The sequence below is a fragment of the Cherax quadricarinatus genome, chromosome 4 (assembly GCF_038502225.1).
Source record: "Cherax quadricarinatus isolate ZL_2023a chromosome 4, ASM3850222v1, whole genome shotgun sequence".
Lineage (NCBI taxonomy): Eukaryota > Metazoa > Arthropoda > Malacostraca > Decapoda > Parastacidae > Cherax > Cherax quadricarinatus.
Window position 1 is genome coordinate 9,212,318 of NC_091295.1, and position 25,718 is coordinate 9,238,035.

The 25,718-nt window shown below is 41.5% G+C and overlaps 1 protein-coding gene across 1 annotated transcript in view; it reads right to left on the bottom strand.

Moving 5' to 3' along the window:
• The window catches only part of LOC128684214 (uncharacterized), a 144,031-nt gene that overhangs the window by 18,207 nt on the left and 100,106 nt on the right, over nt 1–25,718 (bottom strand). The window contains exon 3 of the mRNA XM_070094299.1: nt 5,193–5,359. Within this exon, the coding sequence (XP_069950400.1) occupies nt 5,193–5,359 (167 nt within the window). The remainder of the gene's footprint in view (nt 1–5,192; nt 5,360–25,718) is intronic.

Sequence of the window (25,718 nt, forward strand, 5' to 3'; positions counted from 1 at the left end):
AAGTGTATATAATCATGTATCTCTCCCATCTGCATCCTAGGGAGTACAGGTTGAGGGACTTCAAGCATTCCCAGTAACTGAGGTGTTTTATCGCAGTTGTGCGTGCCATGAAGGTTCTCTGTATTTTCTAGGTCAGCAATTTCACTTGCCTTAAAAGGTGCTGTTAGTGTGCAGCAATATTCCAGCCTAAGTAGAACAAGTGACCTGAAGAGTGTCATCATGGGCTTGGCATCACTAGTTTCAAAGGTTCTCATTATCCATCCTGTCATTTTTCTAGTAGATGCCATTGGTACAATGTTGCGATCTTTGAAGGTGAGTCAAGAAATCGTAATGACACGATTGCAAATAAACCATACCCCCGGCCGGGATTGAACCCGCGGTCATAGAGTCTCAAAACTCCAGCCCGTCGCGTTAGCCACTAGACCAGCTAGCCACAATAAGATTCATCCAACTAGGTATATTTCTACACCATAGGAAAGTTAGCACAGGCACCTCTGTGACCACAAATGCAAGTTTTTACAGACGAATCTCCAGCTAGCGTGGCCGTGATGAACTCTAGCTCAAGTCCCTTCACTGCCGTCAACATGACTCAAGAAATCGTAATGACACGATTGCAAATAAACCATACCCCCGGCCGGGATTGAACCCGCGGTCATAGAGTCTCAAAACTCCAGCCCGTCGCGTTAGCCACTAGACCAGCTAGCCACAATAAGATTCATCCAACTAGGTATATTTCTACACCATAGGAAAGTTAGCACAGGCACCTCTGTGACCACGGCCACGCTAGCTGGAGATTCGTCTGTAAAAACTTGCATTTGTGGTCACAGAGGTGCCTGTGCTAACTTTCCTATGGTGTAGAAATATACCTAGTTGGATGAATCTTATTGTGGCTAGCTGGTCTAGTGGCTAACGCGACGGGCTGGAGTTTTGAGACTCTATGACCGCGGGTTCAATCCCGGCCGGGGGTATGGTTTTTTTGAAGGTGAGATCCTCTGACATTATCCCTCCCAGGTGACATTAGTTTTTTGTTCTATTGTGTGGTGGGAATTTGTTTTATATTTACAATGTAGTTCTAATTTCCTCATGTTTTCCATATCGAAGTTGGTGGATGGTGGTTGCTGTGAATGCTTAGTAAAGGTTAGAAATTTGAAAACTGTTTCCCAGAATTTTTGTGTGTGGATTTATTGCTGTTGCAATTATTATACTATACTTGATATACCTGTGCTTGGTCTCAAGAGATTTTGTATCATCAAAACCTGGCCTGAGGCAAGGTTACTGAATTTGTGTGCTTACAGCCTCTCCTCACTTAATGACGGGGTTCCATTCCTAAGTCCACGTCGGTAAGCGAATTCATCGGTAAATAAGGAGCATACTATAATGGTAGTGGGTTTGTGTCAACCATCTTTGATAGCGTTTTAACGTCACCTTTACACCATTTATAACATTTCTGGTATATTTTTAAATGTTTATACAGTAGTGTACTGTACATTGTAATAAACAGAATAGAGGGAAAAAAAACACTAATATACATTATTTAGGAATGCATATTGGTCAGAGAGCCCATCGTAAGTCTGAGTCGTTGCTAAACGAGTACGTCGCTAAGTGAGGAGAGGCTGCATTATTACTACCGTATCATTTCCCCTGTACAATATTTTCATCTACTTGTTACATATAGTGCCATGAATTTCTTTATATGTAGTGCATGTAAGAGAACTAACTGTATGCTGATACATCACAGCCTCTATTTAACTATTACAGCCATTGTTATGCATTTCTCAATTACTTTACAATATCTTGTTGATAATGTTACTGAAAATATGTTTTAAGCAAATAAATGGTTGGTATTTTTTACCTGGTCAGGTTTAACCCTTTGACTGTCGAAGGGCCCAATCCTGAAGTGTCTCCTGGTGTCGCAAAATATTCGAAAAAAAAAAAATTATTTTTTCTTATGAAAATGTTAAGATTATTTTTCTGATTGTTTTAGTCCCCAAAAAAATTTTTTCCCATCAGTACTTACCGAGATATAGAGTCCTGAAGTTTGCTGAAATTGATCTGCGAGCAGCAACAGCGGCGACTGCCGCTCACCCGGTAAACTTTGATTTACTTGTATTCGATGGTTTCTTGTTTTTTTCACTATTTTATTTTTCACAAACATTTGTGGCCTGTGAGACCAAATTATTGTGCAATGTTCAAATATACACTCGTTGAATGTAACACAATTATAGCAAAAACACTCGTATCATTATAATGTTGCTAAAACTTGTTTACACAAACAAACAATGTAAACAAATGTTTATTACGATTGTTTTATAATATATATACATATGTACAATCACTGGACACTTTTCTAGAAGTGCTGCAGCTTGTGGAATTCTTTGAAACATGGGTATAAGCACAATGGTGTCTTACACTCCTCACACATAAAACGAGTGTCTCTGCGTTTTTGTGGGCGTTTTGTGGTATGTCCACAGACAAAACACCTCTTCTGAGCATTTTTCTTGGCAGTAGTAGCAGGCAGTGGTATGGGGTAGTGATCACCAGGCCTCAGACGAGAGGACATGTGTTGATAATTTCGTGGGCGCTGGTCTATTGCAGGTGTTGTTTCTTGGTACGTACTTGAATATTATTTGTCTGATGACTGACAAACAAAATTCACCATATTTGGGTTTCTTCTTGGTCTTCAACTTATACATATTATAAGCATTCAGCATGGAAATGTCAAGAAGATGGAAAAACAGTTTTATGTACCACTTATAACTCTTGCGAACACAGTCAGCAAACCCAATCTGCATGTCACATTTGTCCACTAAGTGCATATTGAGGTTATAATCCTTCACAGCTGCAGGTTTTACAATGGGTTCATTGGTCTCTCTATTCTGCTTGCCAGTGTCTACCATTTCGTGTCGGTGAACTGATGTCAGCAGTGTGACATCATGTTTGTCATGCCACCGAAATGCCATGATGTCATTGGCAGCAAACACCTGCACTTCACCTCTACGACTGCCAGCATCGAACCTAGGCATATGTTTACGATTTCTACGCACTGTGCCACACACATCTGTCATGTTCACTTGCAAGAAATCACTGAGTATAGGGCTTGTGTACCAGTTGTCAGTATATAAAATATGTCCCTTACCAAGATATGGCTCCATCATTGTTCTAACCACATCACCAGAGATACCCAGTAACTTCCTGGTATCTTCCATTGTTTTACCGCCAGTGTACACAATTATATCCAAAACCAGACCAGTTTTGCAATCACACAGAACAAATAACTTTATACCAAAGTGTTTCCTCTTGCTTGGTATATACTGCTTGAATGAGAGTCTTCCTTTGAACAAAATCAAAGACTCGTCAATAACAAGCTTCCTGAAGGGATAAAAATACATACAGCACTTTTGTTTCAGGTACATAAACACACGTTTGATCTTATATAACCTGTAGCTTCTGTCAGGCCTGGTTTTGTCGGAAAAGTGTAACATACGTAACAGTAACACAAATCTATTCACTGGTATAATGTCACTGAAAGCAGGGGTTGAAATCAGGCGGTCTGTCGCCCAGTATGTGTTGACACTATGCTTATACACATGTGGCATAAGCATTATTGTGGCACAGAACAGATACATCTCTGCCACAGTTGTGTCCTTCCACTGGTGTAGGCGTGATCTTGGTGAGAGAATAGTGTTTGCCATGGTGTACTCATAGTATGTATTGCTTTCCCTGACAATAATGTTCATCAGGGGTTCATCAAAGAACAACTGAAAGCATTCCAGTTCAGTGGGATTGTTCCCAAGTGTACATGATGGCCGTATTCCACTTTGTCCTCCATCAAAGTCATGGGGATTGGGAACAAACTCGTCATCTTGCTGCCAATCCCAGATGTGGTCAGCTGGTGCGTTCTGGATATTGTAATGTGGTTGTGGTTGTGGTTGTAGGAGTGTGGGGTCGGGCGAGGCTGGTTGTAGTTGTGCAGAGTCAGCAGCGTGGGTAGTAGCGTGGCCCGCTGCTGGTGTCACATGACTCATGCCACCATCACTATCACCACCACCGCCTGCTGCCTCACTCACATCATTTATACCCATCGTAACAATATCATCATCTTCACTATCAGGACATGGTGTAGGGCCACGGGACGTGCTCCGAGATGTACTCCTTCCTCTTGGAAGAGCATATGGCACACTACCAGACAGCATGCGACGTCGTATATACTGCCGCTTCACTGGGGAATATTCACCCTCACTGTCACAACTAGAACTGCTTTCAATAACCTTGAAATCACTATCACTATCACTTGTACTGCTCACATCTGAGTCTTGTACACGGGCAAATAGTTTCCTCTTTCGTCCTGGTACAGGTGAACATGAACGAGCCGGCTCAGCACCAGAGGTGGAAGGTTGTGGGTCATCTGGGTTTTCATCACTAATTATGTTATCCTGGGTAATTTTCTCGGTCACACCCGCTTCAAAACCAGGGAATTCACTTTTACTGACACTATCATCACTGTTTGAGCTATCATTTGGGAACAAAAGACCTCACATCCGCCGAGGAGTGAGGAACTTCTTACCGCGAGGCATGGTGAAAATGGACTACCAACATGGTGTTCCCACAATGCACCGCTGAGTCCCAGATTTTTTTCACAGGGTGCACACCGACCACTGAGACCCATTCTCTCTTGTGTAGGCCTACCAGCCCTCTCCCGCTTGATTGAAGCCGCTAGAATTTATGCGTATAGATACGTCAAACACGGTATCTCCCATGACGTATATATACGACCGCGACAGTCAAAGGGTTAAAGATACAATACAGTGGTACCTCGAGTTTTGAACAGCTCCCAGCTCGAACGTTTATGTAAGTGCATTTTTGTAAGTGCTTTTGTAAGTGTATTTTTGGGGGTCTGAAACGGACTAATCTAATTTACATTATTCCTTATTGGAATAAATTCGTTTGGTATCGGCCCTCGAACAGCCTTCTGGAATGAATTAAGTTCGTAACTCGAGGTACCACTATATTATTACACACTGCATAGATAAATTAAATGATCATACACAGTTGAAATAGTTGAAATTAGCAGTAGTGGTCTGTATTTAGCAATTAAATCAAATTTAATTTTGGGGATTTACAAAAATTATATTACTGTAAACAGATACTGTACTGTAGAAGACAAAAATGAATCATATAAGGAAAGAACAGACCTGAACTAAATAAAAGCAAAGGTGTAGGTAGATATGTAGCATGGGTAAGACAGTGTGTCATGTGAGGCTCCAGCAGACAGGCAGACCAGTGTAGCTTTTCTGTTGGACACTGCCATCTCTCTCTGTCTCTCCATTTCCACCACCATCTTGCACAATCATTAGAACTCCTGAAAAAAAAAAAAAACTTCATTTGCCATTTATACAGTGCATGATTTTCAAAATTATGATGCTACCAGATACTGCACTATCAGAGTTGATTGAATATCGAAATATACACACTTGGCATATAAAGTCTGGCAAACCGCAAGATCTCTGCCTGTTTCGCCTACATATTTCTTGGGACAGAATCCACAGGGGATGGTGTAGATGCCGTCTGTGGAAGTTAGGGGTGTGGGGCTGCGTTTCATGGTGAGTTCTTCGATAGATGTGTTTATGGTTAGCAAGTGCCCGGCGAGTATTCGTGGCAACATTACCACATGGGAGCACTACGAAGTGCTTAGAGGGCCGTTCCATGGGCATCTTGTTGAGGATAACTTGTGCCTTGAGTCTGCAATCTCAGATGAAGAAAGATGAAACTGAAGACGTGTAAAGGCTTGTGTTATGTTAACACATTCTTCTTCAAGAAAACAAGGGCTGGAGATGCGAAGAGCTCTCAAGAAGAAGCCAATCAGGACTCCTCTTTTAGTGTGAGTGTCTTGGTGTGAATAGAAGTATACTATATTTACCACTTTATTTCATCTAACAATAATGAGGGTAGGTATAGTATTACCATACATTAAGAGTTTTTTGTAGTAAGGAAATAAAAATTTAGTATTAAATCTACTGGCTTTTATTTTTGGTATTGGCTTAATAGTACCCTGTGCAGTCCTGGCCCTTGCTTGATTTTTTAAACTAATCTATATGCCTGATTTTTTTTTTTTCTGAGTGGCTTGATTTCCATATATGCACCAAGTGGTGAATGAAAGAGCACAAAAGTTACAGCATGAGTAACTAATAAAAGCTGAAGTTCTTTCTTCTGAATACTGCAAATAAATCAAATCAAAAGCAAAGTAATAAACAGCCATAGCAATCATTATATAATTAATAATTAAAATGACATTACTCAACCACATTAGTAAGGAAGCTCCATCATTCCATAATGTATAGGTTACAATTAACAAAGACGATAAAACTGATTTGTAACAACTGAAAATGATAATCATATGTATTACTGTAATTATAAAATACCAGCATGACAACCACCATCAATTAATCTAAATAAAATAAGAAATTAACGTCAAAAGCAATTAACTTATCTCAAACTCAAATAACCAATTGACTATCAAACTATCTGCCCCAAAAACATTCCATTTCATAAGACAGCCTCCTGAGTCCCCTCACCTGTTCCATCTCCCACTCTTTTTTGTCTATTCATAATTTCTGTTGCACCCTCTATGCGGGATAGGTCATCCTGATAGATGGTAATTCCAAAATAATTGTAACTCAGCTCTGCTGGAAGACAGTTTTTCAAGCTGATGAACCTTTAATGGAGTACTTGCCAATGACATTCTTCTTTGCTATTGAAGTCTTCCAGTTCAGTCCAACACATTTCAGAACAGTAACTCATCTTATGTGATGGAATATTAAATGAAAAAATAGTTAGCTTTAGTTCCTATTATCTGTATCCAATTTTGCTAAATAAAAAAATCATACTCTCATATACAAAACCTGTATACCTGGAGAGGGTTTCGGGGGTCAACACTCCTGTGGCCCAGTCTGAGACCAGGCCTCGTGGTGGATCAGGGTCTGATCAACCAGGCTGTTACTGCTGGCTGCATGTAAACCGAAGTACGAACCACAGCCCAGCTGATCAGGTACTGAATTTAGGTGCCTGTCTAGTGCCTGCTTGAAGACAGATAGGGATCTATTGGTAATCCCCCTTATGTATGCTAGGAGGCAGTTGAAGTGTCTTGGGCCCCTGACACTTATCATGTTGTCTTGGGCCCCTGACACTTATCATGTTATCTTTTACTGTACTCATAGCACCCTTGGTTTTCACTGGGGGAATGTTGCATTTCCTGCCAAGTCTTTTGCTTTCGTAGGGAGTGATTTTCATGTGCAAGTTTGGTACTAATTCCTCTAGGATTTTCCAAGTGTATATTATCATGTATCTTTCTTGCCATCGTTCCAGGGAATACAAATCAAGGGACTTCAACTATTCCTAGTAATTTAGGTGCTTTATCATACTTGTGTGTGCTGTGAAAGTTCTCTGTACATTCTCCAGGTCAGCAGTTTTGTCTGACTTGAAGGGAGTAGTTAGTGCACAGTAGTATTCCAGCCTCAAGAGTACAAGCGATTTGAAGAGAATCATCATGGGCTTGGCGTTCCCAGTTTTGAAGGTTCTCATTATCCATTGTACTCACCTAATTGTGGCTGCAGGTGTCGAGACTCAGCTCCTGGCATCACCTCTTCACTGATCACTACTAGGTCCTCTCTCTCCCTGCTACATGAGCTTTATCATACCTCTGCTTAAAGCTATGTATGGATTCTGCCTCCACTACATTGCTTCCCAAACTATTCCACTTCCTGACTACTCTGTGGCTGAAGAAATATTTCCTAACATCCCTGTGATTCATCTGTGTCTTCAACTTCGAACTGTGTCCCCTTGTTGCTGTGTCCCATCTCCGGAACATCTTGTCTTTGTCCACCTTGTCAATTCCTCTCAGTATTTTATGCCGTTATCATGTCCCCCCTATCTCTCCTGTCCTCCAGTGTCGTCAGGTTGATTTCCCTTAACCTCTCCTCGTAGGACATACCTCTTAGCTCTGGGACTAGTCTTGTTGCAAACCTGTGCACTTTCTCTAGTTTCTTTATGTGCTTGGCTAGGTGTGGGTTTCAAACTGGTGCTGCATACTCCAATATGGGCATAATGTACACGGTGTACAGGGTCCTGAACGATTCCTTATTAAGATGTCGGAATGCTGTTCTGAGATTTGCTAGGCGCCCATATGCTGCAGCAGTTATTTGACTGATGTGCACTTCAGGAGATGTTCCTGGTGTTATACTCACCCCAAGATCTTTTTCCTTGAGCGAGGTTTGTAGTCTTTGGCCCCCTAGACTGTACTCCGTCTGTGGTCTTCTTTGCCCTTCCCCAATCTTCATGACTTTGCACTTGGTGGGGTTGAACTCCAGGAACCAATTGCTGGACCAAGTCTGCAGCCTGTCCAGATCCCTTTGTAGTTCTGCCTGGTCTTCGATCGAATGAATTCTTCTCACCAACTTCACGTCATCTGCAAACAGGGACACTTCGGAGTCTATTCTTCCCGTTATGTCGTTCACAAATACCAGAAACAGGTCTAGTCCTAGGACTGACCCCTGTGGGACCCCGCTGATCACAGGTGCCCACTCTGACACCTTGCCACGTACCATGACTCGCTGCTGTCTTCCTGACAAGTATTCCCTGATCCATTGTAGTGCCTTCCCTGTTACCCCTGCTTGGTCCTCCAGTTTTTGCACTAATCTCTTGTTTGGAACTGTGTCAAACGCCTTCTTGCAGTCCAAGAAAATGCAATCCACCCACCCCTCTCTCTCTCTTGTCTTACTGCTGCGTGTGTGTGTACTCACCGATTTGTACTCGCCTATTTGTGGTTGCAGGGGTTGAGTCTCAGCTCCTGGCCCTGCCTCTTCACTGATCGCTACTAGATCCTCTCTCTCCCTGCTCCATAAGCTTTATCATACCTCATCTTAAAGCTATGTATGGTTCCTGCCTCCACTACCTCACTTTCCAGACTATTCCACTTCCTGACAACTTTGTGACTGAAGAAATATTTCCTAACATCCCTTTGACTCGTCTGAGTCCTCAACTACCAACTGTGACCCCTTGTTTCTGTGTCCCATCTCTGGAACATCCTGTCTGTCCACCTTATCTATTCCTCGCAATATTTTGTATGTTGTTATCATGTCTCCCCCAATCCTCCTGTCCTCCAGTGTCGTCAGGCCTATTTCCCTTAACCTTTCTTTGTAGGACATTCCACTTAGCTCTGGAACTAGCCTTGTTGCAAACCTTTGCATTTTCTCTAATTTCTTGACGTGTTTGACCAAGTGTGGGTTCCAAACTGGTGCTGCATACTAGAGTATGGGCCTCACGTACACGGTGTACAGCGTCTTGAACAATTCCTTACTGAGGTATCAGAACGCTATTCTCAGGTTTGCCAGGCGCCCATATGCTGCAGCAGTTATCTGGTTGATTTGTGCTTCCAGAGACGTGCTCAGTATTGTACTCGCCCCAAGATCTTTCTCCTTGAGTGAGGTTTGCAGTCTTTGGCCACCTAGCCTATACTCTGTCTGCAGTCTTCTTTGCCCTCCCCCGATCTTTATGACTTTGCATTTGGCTGAGTTAAATTTGAGTAGCCAGTTGCTGGACCACATGTCCAGCCTGTCCAGGTCTCTTTAGTACTGCCTGATCCTCATCTGATTTAATTCTTCTCATTAACTTCACATCATCTGCGAACAGGGACACTTCCGAGTTTATCCTTTCCGTCATGTCATTCACACATACCCCTGTGGAACCCCGCTCGTAACAGGCACCCATTGTAATACCTCATCTTGTACCATGACTCGTTGTTGCCTCCCTGTCAGGTATTCTCTGAACCACTGCAGTGCCCTTCCTGTTATATGTGCCTGATCCTCTAGCTTCTGCACTAATGTCTTGTGAGGAACTGTCGAAGGCCTTCTTGTAGTCCAAGAAAATACAGTCAACCCCCCTCTCTCTCTCTCTCTCTCTCTCTCTCTCAGAGGTTAAGGATTCCTAACTTTATTGGCAAGCTAGGAGCTGTTACCTACATCAGCTCATTTGAAAGCATTTTAATTGTTATGAGACATACAAGTAGGGAACAGGATGAAGTTGGAGCCATCTGTGGGCCAGCATTTTCATGTGATCAACTGACTTTATCTCGTTGACATCATTATGCTGTACGAATGTGTTCCATACTCGAGTCATCCTGGGTATACATGATCTCAGATGGAGTGATGTTCTGGAGAAGGGTACAGCCAGAGTGAAGTTGCTGCTTTCTGCCCATCTTGTGGCATAAAAGCTTGTTTCATGCTTCCTAGAAGTGGATCCAAGTGTGGTACTTTGACAATATTGGCCTTGTACATAACAGTAAGGCCACCCATGTCCCTCCTGTGTTGAAGGCTCTGCTGAAATGACAGATCTATCCAGGATGGGTCCAGGCGAGAGACGAGACGTCTTGCTCTGTTCTCTACTCTGTCAAGCAGTCGCAGATGAGAGGAGAGGCAGGCAAACCAAGAAAGTGGAGCATACTCAAGGTGTAAGCGTACTTGTGCCTCGTACAGAATCTTGCAACCCCTACTGTCAAGCAGATGCGAGATATGGCAAAGTGCTGTAAGCTTCCTGGCTGCCTTGTTCGCAAGATTTACAACATGGTTCTTCATGGTTAGTTTGGAGTCAAATATCACCCCAAGGATATCAACTTCTTCTCCAGGTGCCAACACCCTCCCATTCATCCTTACTACTGCACCAGCATTTCCATCATGGTGCCTAGAGACGATCATCATTTGCATTTTCTCAGGTGCAAATGTTACTTGCCATCTATTTCCCCAAGCTGATATAGCTCTCAGCTGGTGATTGATGTAGCTTAGAGCAGCTGGCGTTTCTTCTCTTGTATATGTGAATGTCAGTGTGCAGTCGTCTGCATATGCATGTGATTCTGGGATGAGATGAAGAAGGTCGTTGAAGTAGACATTCCATAACAATGGTCCCAGTACGCTTCCTTGTGGAACACTTGCCCCAATAGGATGTCTTGCTGATTCCGTTCCATTGAGAACTACACTCAGAGATCTACCATGAAGGTAATCACTGAGGAGACATAACGTAGAGCCTGCAATTCCCAGTGCTTGAAGTTTTGCTAAGAGGCCCTGGTGCCACACCCGGTCGAAAGTGCCAGCAGTGTCCAGTGCTATCACACAGCTGACTTTGGATTCATCCAGTGACTGGTGCCACTTAGTGGAGAGGTTTAACAACAGATCAGCAGCAGAGTAACCTTTCCTGAAGCCATACTGACGATCACAAAGTAGTGATATATGTGTGTGTATACACACACACACACACACATATAATATATATATATATATATATATATATATATATATATATATATATATATATATATATATATATATATATATTTATATTTATTATTTTTATTTATTATCACACTGGCCGATTCCCACCAAGGCAGGGTGGCCCGAAAAAGAAAAGCTTTCACCATCATTCGCTCCATCACTGTCTTGCCAGAAGGGTGCTTTACACTACAGTTTTTAAACTGCAACATTAACACCCCTCCTTCAGAGTGCAGGCACTGTACTTCCCATCTCCAGGACTCAAGTCCGGCCTGCCGGTTTCCCTGAATCCCTTCATAAATGTTACTTTGCTCACACTCCAACAGCACGTCAAGTATTAAAAACCATTTGTCTCCATTCACTCCTATCAAACACGCTCACGCATGCCTGCTGGAAGTCCAAGCCCCTCGCACACAAAACCTCCTTTACCCCCTCCCTCCAACCCTTCCTAGGCCGACCCCTACCCCGCCTTCCTTCCACTACAGACTGATACACTCTTGAAGTCATTCTGTTTCGCTCCATTCTCTCTACATGTCCGAACCACCTCAACAACCCTTCCTCAGCCCTCTGGACAACAGTTTTGGTAATCCCGCACCTCCTCCTAACTTCCAAACTACGAATTCTCTGCATTATATTCACACCACACATTGCCCTCAGACATGACATCTCCACTGCCTCCAGCCTTCTCCTCGCTGCAACATTCATCACCCACGCTTCACACCCATATAAGAGCGTTGGTAAAACTATACTCTCATACATTCCCCTCTTTGCCTCCAAGGACAAAGTTCTTTGTCTCCACAGACTCCTAAGTGCACCACTCACTCTTTTTCCCTCATCAATTCTATGATTCACCTCATCTTTCATAGACCCATCCGCTGACACGTCCACTCCCAAATATCTGAATACGTTCACCTCCTCCATACTCTCTCCCTCCAATCTGATATTCAATCTTTCATCACCTAATCTTTTTGTTATCCTCATAACCTTACTCTTTCCTGTATTCACCTTTAATTTTCTTCTTTTGCACACCCTACCAAATTCATCCACCAATCTCTGCAGCTTCTCTTCAGAATCTCCCAAGAGCACAGTGTCATCAGCAAAGAGCAGCTGTGACAACTCCCACTTTGTGTGTGATTCTTTATCTTTTAACTCCACGCCTCTTGCCAAGACCCTCGCATTTACTTCTCTTACAACCCCATCTATAAATATATTAAATAACCACGGTGACATCACACATCCTTGTCTAAGGCCTACTTTTACTGGGAAAAAATTTCCCTCTTTCCTACATACTCTAACTTGAGCCTCACTATCCTCGTAAAAACTCTTCACTGCTTTCAGTAACCTACCTCCTACACCATACACTTGCAACATCTGCCACATTGCCTCCCTATCCACCCTGTCATACGCCTTTTCCAAATCCATAAATGCCACAAAGACCTCTTTAGCCTTATCTAAATACTGTTCACTTATATGTTTCACTGTAAACACCTGGTCCACACACCCCCTACCTTTCCTAAAGCCTCCTTGTTCATCTGCTATCCTATTCTCCGTCTTACTCTTAATTCTTTCAATTATAACTCTACCATACACTTTACCAGGTACACTCAACAGACTTATCCCCCTATAATTTTTGCACTCTCTTTTATCCCCTTTGCCTTTATACAAAGGAACTATGCATGCTCTCTGCCAATCCCTAGGTACCTTACCCTCTTCCATACATTTATTAAATAATTGCACCAACCACTCCAAAACTATATCCCCACCTGCTTTTAACATTTCTATCTTTATCTCATCAATCCCGGCTGCCTTACCCCCTTTCATTTTACCTACTGCCTCACGAACTTCCCCCACACTCACAACTGGCTCTTCCTCACTCCTACAAGATGTTATTCCTCCTTGCCCTATACACGAAATCACAGCTTCCCTATCTTCATCAACATTTAACAATTCCTCAAAATATTCCCTCCATCTTCCCAATACCTCTAACTCTCCATTTAATAACTCTCCTCTCCTATTTTTAACTGACAAATCCATTTGTTCTCTAGGCTTTCTTAACTTGTTAATCTCACTCCAAAACTTTTTCTTATTTTCAACAAAATTTGTTGATAACATCTCACCCACTCTCTCATTTGCTCTCTTTTTACATTGCTTCACCACTCTCTTAACCTCTCTCTTTTTCTCCATATACTCTTCCCTCCTTGCATCACTTCTACTTTGTAAAAACTTCTCATATGCTAACTTTTTCTCCCTTACTACTCTCTTTACATCATCATTCCACCAATCACTCCTCTTCCCTCCTGCACCCACTTTCCTGTAACCACAAACTTCTGCTGAACACTCTAACACTACATTTTTAAACCTACCCCATACCTCTTCGACCCCATTGCCTATGCTCTCATTAGCCCATCTATCCTCCAATAGCTGTTTATATCTTACCCTAACTGCCTCCTCTTTTAGTTTATAAACCTTCACCTCTCTCTTCCCTGATGCTTCTATTCTCCTTGTATCCCATCTACCTTTTACTCTCAGTGTAGCTACAACTAGAAAGTGATCTGATATATCTGTGGCCCCTCTATAAACATGTACATCCTGAAGTCTACTCAACAGTCTTTTATCTACCAATACATAATCCAACAAACTACTGTCATTTCGCCCTACATCATATCGTGTATACTTATTTATCCTCTTTTTCTTAAAATATGTATTACCTATAACTAAACCCCTTTCTATACAAAGTTCAATCAAAGGGCTCCCATTATCATTTACACCTGGCACCCCAAACTTACCTACCACACCCTCTCTAAAAGTTTCTCCTACTTTAGCATTCAGGTCCCCTACCACAATTACTCTCTCACTTGGTTCAAAGGCTCCTATACATTCACTTAACATCTCCCAAAATCTCTCTCTCTCCTCTGCATTCCTCTCTTCTCCAGGTGCATACACACTTATTATGACCCACTTCTCGCATCCAACCTTTACTTTAATCCACATAATTCTTGAATTTACCCATTCATATTCTCTTTTCTCCTTCCATAACTGATCATTTAACATTACTGCTACCCCTTCCTTTGCTCTAACTCTCTCAGATACTCCAGATTTAATCCCATTTATTTCCCCCCACTGAAATTCTCCTACCCCCTTCAGCTTTGTTTCGCTTAGAGCCAGGACATCCAACTTCTTTTCATTCATAACATCAGCAATCATCTGTTTCTTGTCATCCGCACTACATCCACGCACATTTAAGCATCCCAATTTTATAAAGTTTTTCTTCTTCTCTTTTTTAGTAAATGTATATATATATATATATATATATATATATATATATATATATATATATATATATGTCGTGCCGAATAGGCAGAACTTGCAATCTTGGCTTAAATAGCAACATTCATCTTGCCATACAGGACAAGTGTAAATTTGTGTATGCAATAATTTTGCCAAAATCATTCTGAACCTAACGAAAAAAAATATATATCACTGTGTTTGTTTAGTATTAAATTACTGTAAACAAATCTAAAATATATTTAGTTGGGTTAGGCTAAAATAAATTGTTTTTGTTATAATAAGGTTAGGTAAGTTTTCTAAGAGTCTTTTGGTGCAAAATTAAAAATTTTTACATTAACATTAATGAAAAAATATATCTTTAAACGTATAAGAAATTTTTTTAGAAAGGACTTAATTTTAAATGAGTTCTTGCTAATTGACCAGTTTTACATATTCGGCATATATATACAGTGGACCCCCGCTTAACGATCACCTCCAAATGCGACCAATTATGTAAGTGTATTTATGTAAGTGCATTTGTACGTGTATGTTTGGGGGTCTGAAATGGACTAATCTACTTCACAATATTCCTTATGGGAAAAAATTCGGTCAGTACTGGCACCTGAACATACTACTGGAATGAAAAAAGTTCGTTAACCGGGGGTCCACTGTGTATGTGTATATATATATATATATATATATATATATATATATATATATATATATATATATATATATATATATATATATATATATATATATATATATATGCCATGCGCTGGCATGGCAAGACGTGTGGCGGGCTAGCTGCGGGATTTTCAATTATAACTCCGGATCAAGGAGGCTGACCAGGATCAAACTGAACAGGACTTATTGTGAATACTCTGGGAAGATTCCAGTGAAGTGAGAAGACATTTCAGTGCACCATTTCAAGGTAAATTGTGGAAGTGTGCAGTTTTTGAATGTTGGTGAGAGGTGGTAGAGGGAAAACGGCCAGTGGAGGGGGAGGGGAGAATAAGGCCTACACTGTGTGTCAGTACCGGCCAAGATTATCGTACATACAAACCTCAAAAAACTCTTATAAAAACATCTATCTCCAGCACCATGCTTCCAGTTAACTTGGAAATGATTGTGTCGATGCTTGGACTATTTAGAGGTGCATGTTATGGAAAAACAATGTGGGATTAATGTTAACGAGGGAGCGACCAGTCAGTTCATCCTCCCCCAGTCCTCGGGGGTGGGTGGAAGAGGTACGGTGTGTATCTAGATGGTGAGTGAACACATAAGATAAGATAAGATTTCATTCGGATTTTTAACCCCGGGGGGTTAGCCACCCAGGATAACCCAAGAAAGTCAGTGCATCATCGAGGACTGTCTAACTTATTTCCATTGGGGTCCTTAATCTTGTCCCCCAGGATGCGACCCACACCAGTCGACTAACACCCAGGTACCTATTTGCTGCTAGGTGAACAGGACAACAGGTGTAAGGAAACGTGTCGAAATGTTTCTACCCGCCGGGAATCGAACCCGGGCCCTCTGTGTGTGAAGCGGGAGCTTTAGCCACCAGGCCACCGGGCCACATTGGTTCAGCAGTGCCCATACCCACATTGTTCATAGTGTACATGGGAAACAAATAATGTGTGTATTGTAAGACAGTGTGAACAATATATAGTGTGCAAGTCCATGTGTACTGTACTCCCCGGGATAACCCCACTCAACAACCTGCGCCTCCTCCACCCAATTCCCAGGGAAAGCTTTCCCCTTCCCCTCCCAGCCCCTCAAACTCCACCAGGCCACCATGGTCAAGTTCACTACCTTCCATGCACCATACTCACCCAGCATGTCATACTCCACTCCTATTGTCTAGTCTAGCAGATGGATGCCAACCAGGAGGAAGCAAGCAGCCAGGGAAATGGCACGGCTGGCAATAGTAGGAGAGGCAAGTGTCAGTCATGCTTACAGCTTCGTTGTCTCAACTCTAATGGTTTCCTCCGCAAACATGGCAGTTGCCCTGGTTCAGGATGTCCTCTTGTGGAAAGTGATGATCCAGAGCCACCTCAGGCACCTGAACCCACTCCAACAGATCTCATCTCATCAGACAATATCTTGGAAGCAATTAAAGCAACAGGTACCAGGACACTCACACTTATTCTCAAAGCAGCCCGTCCACACGCAGCTGGGAAACTTACAGACCTCCTGAAAAAAGTAAACGATGGCTCCATTATCTTAAATGCTCCACCAACCATCAAGGCATGGCACAACTTGCTACTTTTTGGCAATGTCTGCTTAGCTGTGCCGGAAAGAAGAGGAAAGAGACTAGCCTCAATGATAATTAAATCCTTAAGAGATTTTCATAGAGCTGATAACCTCATTTGCCTTCCCTGTCAACACAAAAAAGGGAGAGGCAGAACCCCCACTCACTCCACTGACAGTGAAAAAGTCAGAGTCCAGGTGAGCAAGAAAATTGAAGAGGGCAACACAGTGGGGGCAATCAGAATTATTACCAGTGAAGATACAGTTGCTCCCAGGGATGCTGACATGGCTGAAGCACTTAGAGGAAAGCACCCTGCCAGGGAAACCAGGGGCACCAACAGTTCCAACACCTCTGTTCCCACTGTGGAACTATTGATTGTGGAAGACTCAGACATTTACAAAGCAATAATGTCATTCCCATCTGGCTCTGCTGGGGGTTACACTAGAATAAGGCCACAGAATTTAAAGGAAATGGTTAATCCAGTTATTGGGGAAATTGCAGAGACACTGCTTTCAGAGATCACAAGGTTCGTCAACAATTCCTTGGCTGGTCTGATTCCTGATGAAATTAGACCTTTCTTTTTTGGTGCAACACTTTGTGCACTTAAAAAAAAGGATGGAGGAATTCGGCCAATTGCAGTAGGCAACACGTTACGCCGCCTCGTATCCAAAGCTGCCGTCCGAAGTATTCGTGCACAGGCAGCCATGATGCTTCAACCAAACCAGCTTGGCTTTGGGGTCTCTCAAGGAAGTGAAGCAGCGGTTCATGCAACAAGGGCGTATATCAACAACCTGCCTGAGGACAATGCAGTGGTAAAATTAGATGTCAAGAATGCATTCAATCTCCTGAAAAGACGTGGTATTAGCAGCAGTACAAGAATATTTCCCTGGTCTTTTCCCTTTTGTTGCAGCTGGGTATAGCAAGGAATCAATGCTTCTCTTTGCAGAGCATGAAGTCACATCATCGGAGGGTGTCAAACAAGGAGATCCTCTTGCACCATTTCTCTTCTGTATAGCAGTTAGGGAAATCACAGTCAGACAAAATACTTCTTGAATACTTCGTTATCAACTATATGGCTTATTTATCTATCACAGTTCATCTAATATGACATAAACAATATAAATAACATAGAAACCTGATACATACTCTAGAATGAATAAAATGTCATTATATATGTAGCGGGGGCAGCCGATGAGTGTTTATCTGGAGACAGGACAAAATACAGTGGAGCCCCGGCTCGCGAAGCCATCGGTATCCGATAAATCCGGTATCCGAAGCATTATATTGCAAAAAATTGCCTTGGTTCCCGTTACAAAACCCGGTATGCGATAAGATTCGTACGAGACGTGTCCAGTGTTTACAAGCCAGCCAGTGTGCGCACATCTAAGGATACATTCGGTACATTCTATATTATCCATATTATCACTGTTTTTGGTGCTTGTTTCTGCAAAATAAGTCACCATGGGCCCCAAGAAAGCTTCTAGTGCCAACCCATCGAGACCAAGGGTGCTAATGACTATTGAAATTAAGGAAATGTGTGCAAAGTGGCTTGAAGTGCAAACCTTTTTTGATGAAAATCACCCTGACACAGTTACTGCAAGCTGTGTTGGCAACCTGTACACTGACAATGTTGTGAACCACTTTAGGAAAGTCATAAAGGAACGAGAGGTACACGCCTCTATGGACAGATATGTTGTGCTACAAAAGTCTAGTGACTCTCAAGCTGGTCCTAGTGGCATTAAAAGAAGAAGGGAAGTAACCCCAGAAAAGGACTTGCTACCTCAAGTCCTAATGGAGGGGGATTCCCCTTCTAAACATTAAAAACTTCGACACTCTCCCCTCCTCCCATCCCATCAATCATCACCAGATCTTCATTAAAGGTAAGTGTCAATTATTCTATTGTGATTATTCTATTGTTATTATTGTTATTGTAATTATTATATTGCATTAAACTTAATACATCATGTGGTAAAAGTTTTTTTTTTCATACTTTTGGGTGTCTTGCACGGATTAATTTGAGTTCCATTATTTCTTATGGGGAAAATTGATTCGCTTTCCAATAATTTTGGCTTATGATGAGCTCTCAGAACAGAGTGATATCATGAACCGGGGATCCACTGTATATATATATATATATTTTATATTATTATTATCACACCGGCCGATTCCCACCAAGGCAGGGTGGCCCGAAAAAGAAAAACTTTCACCATCATTCACTCCATCACTGTCTTGCCAGAAGGGTGCTTTACACTACAGTTTTTAAACTGCAACATTAACACCCCTCCTTCAGAGTGCAGGCACTGTACTTCCCATCTCCAGGACTCAAGTCCGGCCTGCCGGTTTCCCTGAATCCCTTCATAAATGTTACTTTGCTCACACTCCAACAGCACGTCAAGTATTAAAAACCATTTGTCTCCATTCACTCCTATCAAACACGCTCACGCATGCCTGCTGGAAGTCCAAGCCCCTCGCACACAAAACCTCCTTTACCCCCTCCCTCCAACCCTTCCTAGGCCGACCCCTACCCCGCCTTCCTTCCACTACAGACTGATACACTCTTGAAGTCATTCTGTTTCGCTCCATTCTCTCTACATGTCCGAACCACCTCAACAACCCTTCCTCAGCCCTCTGGACAACAGTTTTGGTAATCCCGCACCTCCTCCTAACTTCCAAACTACGAATTCTCTGCATTATATTCACACCACACATTGCCCTCAGACATGACATCTCCACTGCCTCCAGCCTTCTCCTCGCTGCAACATTCATCACCCACGCTTCACACCCATATAAGAGCGTTGGTAAAACTATACTCTCATACATTCCCCTCTTTGCCTCCAAGGACAAAGTTCTTTGTTTCCACAGACTCCTAAGTGCACCACTCACTCTTTTTCCCTCATCAATTCTATGATTCACCTCATCTTTCATAGACCCATCCGCTGACACGTCCACTCCCAAATATCTGAATACGTTCACCTCCTCCATACTCTCTCCCTCCAATCTGATATTCAATCTTTCATCACCTAATCTTTTTGTTATCCTCATAACCTTACTCTTTCCTGTATTCACCTTTAATTTTCTTCTTTTGCACACCCTACCAAATTCATCCACCAATCTCTGCAACTTCTCTTCAGAATCTCCCAAGAGCACAGTGTCATCAGCAAAGAGCAGCTGTGACAACTCCCACTTTGTGTGTGATTCTTTATCTTTTAACTCCACGCCTCTTGCCAAAACCCTCGCATTTACTTCTCTTACAACCCCATCTATAAATATATTAAACAACCACGGTGACATCACACATCCTTGTCTAAGGCCTACTTTTACTGGGAAAAAATTTCCCTCTTTCCTACATACTCTAACTTGAGCCTCACTATCCTCGTAAAAACTCTTCACTGCTTTCAGTAACCTACCTCCTACACCATACACTTGCAACATCTGCCACATTGCCCCCCTATCCACCCTGTCATACGCCTTTTCCAAATCCATAAATGCCACAAAGACCTCTTTAGCCTTATCTAAATACTGTTCACTTATATGTTTCACTGTAAACACCTGGTCCACACACCCCCTACCTTTCCTAAAGCCTCCTTGTTCATCTGCTATCCTATTCTCCGTCTTACTCTTAATTCTTTCAATTATAACTCTACCATACACTTTACCAGGTACACTCAACAGACTTATCCCCCTATAATTTTTGCACTCTCTTTTATCCCCTTTGCCTTTATACAAAGGAACTATGCATGCTCTCTGCCAATCCCTAGGTACCTTACCCTCTTCCATACATTTATTAAATAATTGCACCAACCACTCCAAAACTATATCCCCACCTGCTTTTAACATTTCTATCTTTATCCCATCAATCCCGGCTGCCTTACCCCCTTTCATTTTACCTACTGCCTCACGAACTTCCCCCACACTCACAACTGGCTCTTCCTCACTCCTACAAGATGTTATTCCTCCTTGCCCTATACACGAAATCACAGCTTCCCTATCTTCATCAACATTTAACAATTCCTCAAAATATTCCTTCCATCTTCCCAATACCTCTAACTCTCCATTTAATAACTCTCCTCTCCTATTTTTAACTGACAAATCCATTTGTTCTCTAGGCTTTCTTAACTTGTTAATCTCACTCCAAAACTTTTTCTTATTTTCAACAAAATTTGTTGATAACATCTCACCCACTCTCTCATTTGCTCTCTTTTTACATTGCTTCACCACTCTCTTAACTTCTCTCTTTTTCTCCATATACTCTTCCCTCCTTGCATCACTTCTACTTTGTAAAAACTTCTCATATGCTAACTTTTTCTCCCTTACTACTCTCTTTACATCATCATTCCACCAATCGCTCCTCTTCCCTCCTGCACCCACTTTCCTGTAACCACAAACTTCTGCTGAACACTCTAACACTACATTTTTAAACCTACCCCATACCTCTTCGACCCCATTGCCTATGCTCTCATTAGCCCATCTATCCTCCAATAGCTGTTTATATCTTACCCTAACTGCCTCCTCTTTTAGTTTATAAACCTTCACCTCTCTCTTCCCTGATGCTTCTATTCTCCTTGTATCCCATCTACCTTTTACTCTCAGTATAGCTACAACTAGAAAGTGATCTGATATATCTGTGGCCCCTCTATAAACATGTACATCCTGAAGTCTACTCAACAGTCTTTTATCTACCAATACATAATCCAACAAACTACTGTCATTTCGCCCTACATCATATCGTGTATACTTATTTATCCTCTTTTTCTTAAAATATGTATTACCTATAACTAAACCCCTTTCTATACAAAGTTCAATCAAAGGGCTCCCATTATCATTTACACCTGGCACCCCAAACTTACCTATATATATATATATATATATATATATATATATATATATATATATATATATATATATATATATATATATATATATATATATATATATATATATATATATATATACAGTGGACCCCCGCATAACGATCACCTCCGAATGCGACCAATTATGTAAGTGTATTTATGTAAGTGCATTTGCACGTGTATGTTTAGGGGTCTGAAATGGACTAATCTACTTCACAATATTCCTTATGGGAACAAATTCGGTCAGTACTGGCACCTGAACATACTTCTGGAGTGAAAAAATATCGTTAACCGGGGGTCCACTGTATATATATATATATATATATATATATATATATATATATATATATATATATATATATATATATATATATATATATATATATACAGTGAAACATATAAGTGAACAGTATTTAGATAAGGCTAAAGAGGTCTTTGTGGCATTTATGGATTTGGAAAAGGCGTATGACAGGGTGGATAGGGGGGCAATGTGGCAGATGTTGCAAGTGTATGGTGTAGGAGGTAGGTTACTGAAAGCAGTGAAGAGTTTTTACGAGGATAGTGAGGCTCAAGTTAGAGTATGTAGGAAAGAGGGAAATTTTTTCCCAGTAAAAGTAGGCCTTAGACAAGGATGTGTGATGTCACCGTGGTTGTTTAATATATTTATAGATGGGGTTGTAAGAGAAGTAAATGCAAGGGTCTTGGGAAGAGGCGTGGAGTTAAAAGATAAAGAATCACACACAAAGTGGGAGTTGTCACAGCTGCTCTTTGCTGATGACACTGTGCTCTTGGGAGATTCTGAAGAGAAGTTGCAGAGATTGGTGGATGAATTTGGTAGGGTGTGCAAAAGAAAAAAATTAAAAGTGAATACAGGAAAGAGTAAGGTTATGAGGATAACAAAAAGATTAGGTGATGAAAGATTGAATATCAGATTGGAGGGAGAGAGTATGGAGGAGGTGAACGTATTCAGATATTTGGGAGTGGACGTGTCAGCGGATGGGTCTATGAAAGATGAGGTGAATCATAGAACTGATGAGGGAAAAAGAGTGAGTGGTGCTCTTAGGAGTCTGTGGAGACAAAGAACTTTGTCCTTGGAGGCAAAGAGGGGAATGTATGAGAGTATAGTTTTACCAACGCTCTTATATGGGTGTGAAGCGTGGGTGATGAATGTTGCAGCGAGGAGAAGGCTGGAGGCAGTGGAGATGTCATGTCTGAGGGCAATGTGTGGTGTGAATATAATGCAGGGAATTCGTAGTTTGGAAGTTAGGAGGAGGTGCGGGATTACCAAAACTGTTGTCCAGAGGGCTGAGGAAGGGTTGTTGAGGTGGTTCGGACATGTAGAGAGAATGGAGCGAAACAGAATGACTTCAAGAGTGTATCAGTCTGTAGTGGAAGGAAGGCGGGGTAGGGGTCGGCCTAGGAAAGGTTGGAGGGAGGGGGTAAAGGAGGTTTTGTGTGCGAGGGGCTTGGACTTCCAGCAGGCATGCATGAGCGTGTTTGATAGGAGTGAATGGAGACAAATGGTTTTTAATACTTGACGTGCTGTTGGAGTGTGAGCAAAGTAACATTTATGAAGGGATTCAGGGAAACCGGCATGCCGGACTTGAGTCCTGGAGATGGGAAGTACAGTGCCTGCACTCTGAAGGAGGGGTGTTAATGTTGCAGTTTAAAAACTGTAGTGTAAAGCACCCTTCTGGCAAGACAGTGATGGAGTGAATAATGGTGAAAGTTTTTCTTTTTCGGGCCACCCTGCCTTGGTGGGAATCGGCCAGTGTGATAATAAAAAAATATTCATATATATATATACATATATACATATATATATACATATATACATATATATACATATATATACATATATATATATATATATATATACATATATATTTCCAACAAACCGGCCGTATCCCACCAAGGCAGGGTGGCCCAAAAAGAAAAACGAAAGTTTCTCTTTTTAAATTTAGTAATTTATATGGGAGAAGGGGTTACTAGACCCTTGCTCCCGGCATTTTAGTCGCCTCTTACAACACGTATGGCTTACGGAGGAAGAATTCTGTTCCACTTCCCCATGGAGATAAGAGGAAATAAACAAGAACAAGAACTAGAAAGAAAATGGAAGAAAACCAGAGGGGTGTGTATATACATATGCTTGTACATGTATGTGTAGTGTGACGTAAGTGTAAGAAGTAGCAGCAAGACGTACCTGAAATCTTGCAAATTTATGAGACAGAAAAAAGGACACCAGCAATCCTACCATCATGTAAAACAATTACAGGCTTTCGTTTTACACTCACTTGGGAGGACGGTAGTACCTCCCTGGGTGGTTGCTGTCTACCAACCTACTACCTATGTATATATATGTATATGTATGTATATATATTTATATATAATTATATATATATATATATATATATATATATATATATATATATATGCAAGGAATTCGCGAGAGCATGCGAAATATACACAAATACAGTGGACCCCCGCATAACGAGTACCTCCGAATGTGACCAATTATGTAAGTGTATTTATGTAAGTGCGTTTGTATGTGTATGTTTGGGGGTCTGAAATGGACTAATCTACTTCACAATATTTCTTATGGGAACAAATTCGGTAAGTACTGGCACCTGACCATACTTCTGGAGTGAAAAAATATCGTTAACCGGGGTCCACTGTAGTAGGTTGGTAGACAGCAACCACCCAGGGAAGTACTACCGTCCTGCCAGATGACTGTGAAACAAAAACCTGTAATTGTTTTGCATGATGGTAGGATTGCTGGTTTCTTTTTCTGTCTCATAAACACGCTAAGATAACAGGGATATCTTGCTACTCCTACTAACACTTTGGTCACACTTCACAGACACGCACATGCATATATATATATACATACATCTAGGTTTTTCTCCTTTTTCTAAATAGCTCTTGTTCTTTTTTATTTCTTCTATTGTCCATGGGGAAGTGGAAAAGAATCTTTCCTCCGTAAGCCATGCGTGTCGTATGAGGCGACTAAAATGCCGGGAGCAATGGGCTAGTAACCCCTTCTCCTGTATACAATTACTAAAAAAGAGAAGAAGAAAAACTTTATAAAACTGGGTTGCTTAAATGTGCGTGGATGTAGTGCGGATGACAAGAAACAGATGATTGCTGATGTTATGAATGAAAAGAAGTTGGATGTCCTGGCCCTAAGCGAAACAAAGCTGAGTAGGGTAGGAGAGTTTCAGTGGGGGGAAATAAATGGGATTAAATCTGGAGTATCTGAGAGAGTTAGAGCAAAGGAAGGGGTAGCAGTAATGTTAAATGATCAGTTATGGAAGGAGAAAAGAGAATATGAATGTGTAAATTCAAGAATTATGTGGATTAAAGTAAAGGTTGGATGCGAGAAGTGGGTCATAATAAGCGTGTATGCACCTGGAGAAGAGAGGAATGCAGAGGAGAGAGAGAGATTTTGGGAGATGTTAAGTGAATGTATAGGAGCCTTTGAACCAAGTGAGAGAGTAATTGTGGTAGGGGACTTGAATGCTAAAGTAGGAGAAACTTTTAGAGAGGGTGTGGTAGGTAAGTTTGGGGTGCCAGGTGTAAATGATAATGGGAGCCCTTTGATTGAACTTTGTATAGAAAGGGGTTTAGTTATAGGTAATACATATTTTAAGAAAAAGAGGATAAATAAGTATACACGATATGATGTAGGGCGAAATGACAGTAGTTTGTTGGATTATGTATTGGTAGATAAAAGACTGTTGAGTAGACTTCAGGATGTACATGTTTATAGAGGGGCCACAGATATATCAGATCACTTTCTAGTTGTAGCTACACTGAGAGTAAAAGGTAGATGGGATACAAGGAGAATAGAAGCATCAGGGAAGAGAGAGGTGAAGGTTTATAAACTAAAAGAGGAGGCAGTTAGGGTAAGATATAAACAGCTATTGGAGGATAGATGGGCTAATGAGAGCATAGGCAATGGGGTCGAAGAGGTATGGGGTAGGTTTAAAAATGTAGTGTTAGAGTGTTCAGCAGAAGTTTGTGGTTACAGGAAAG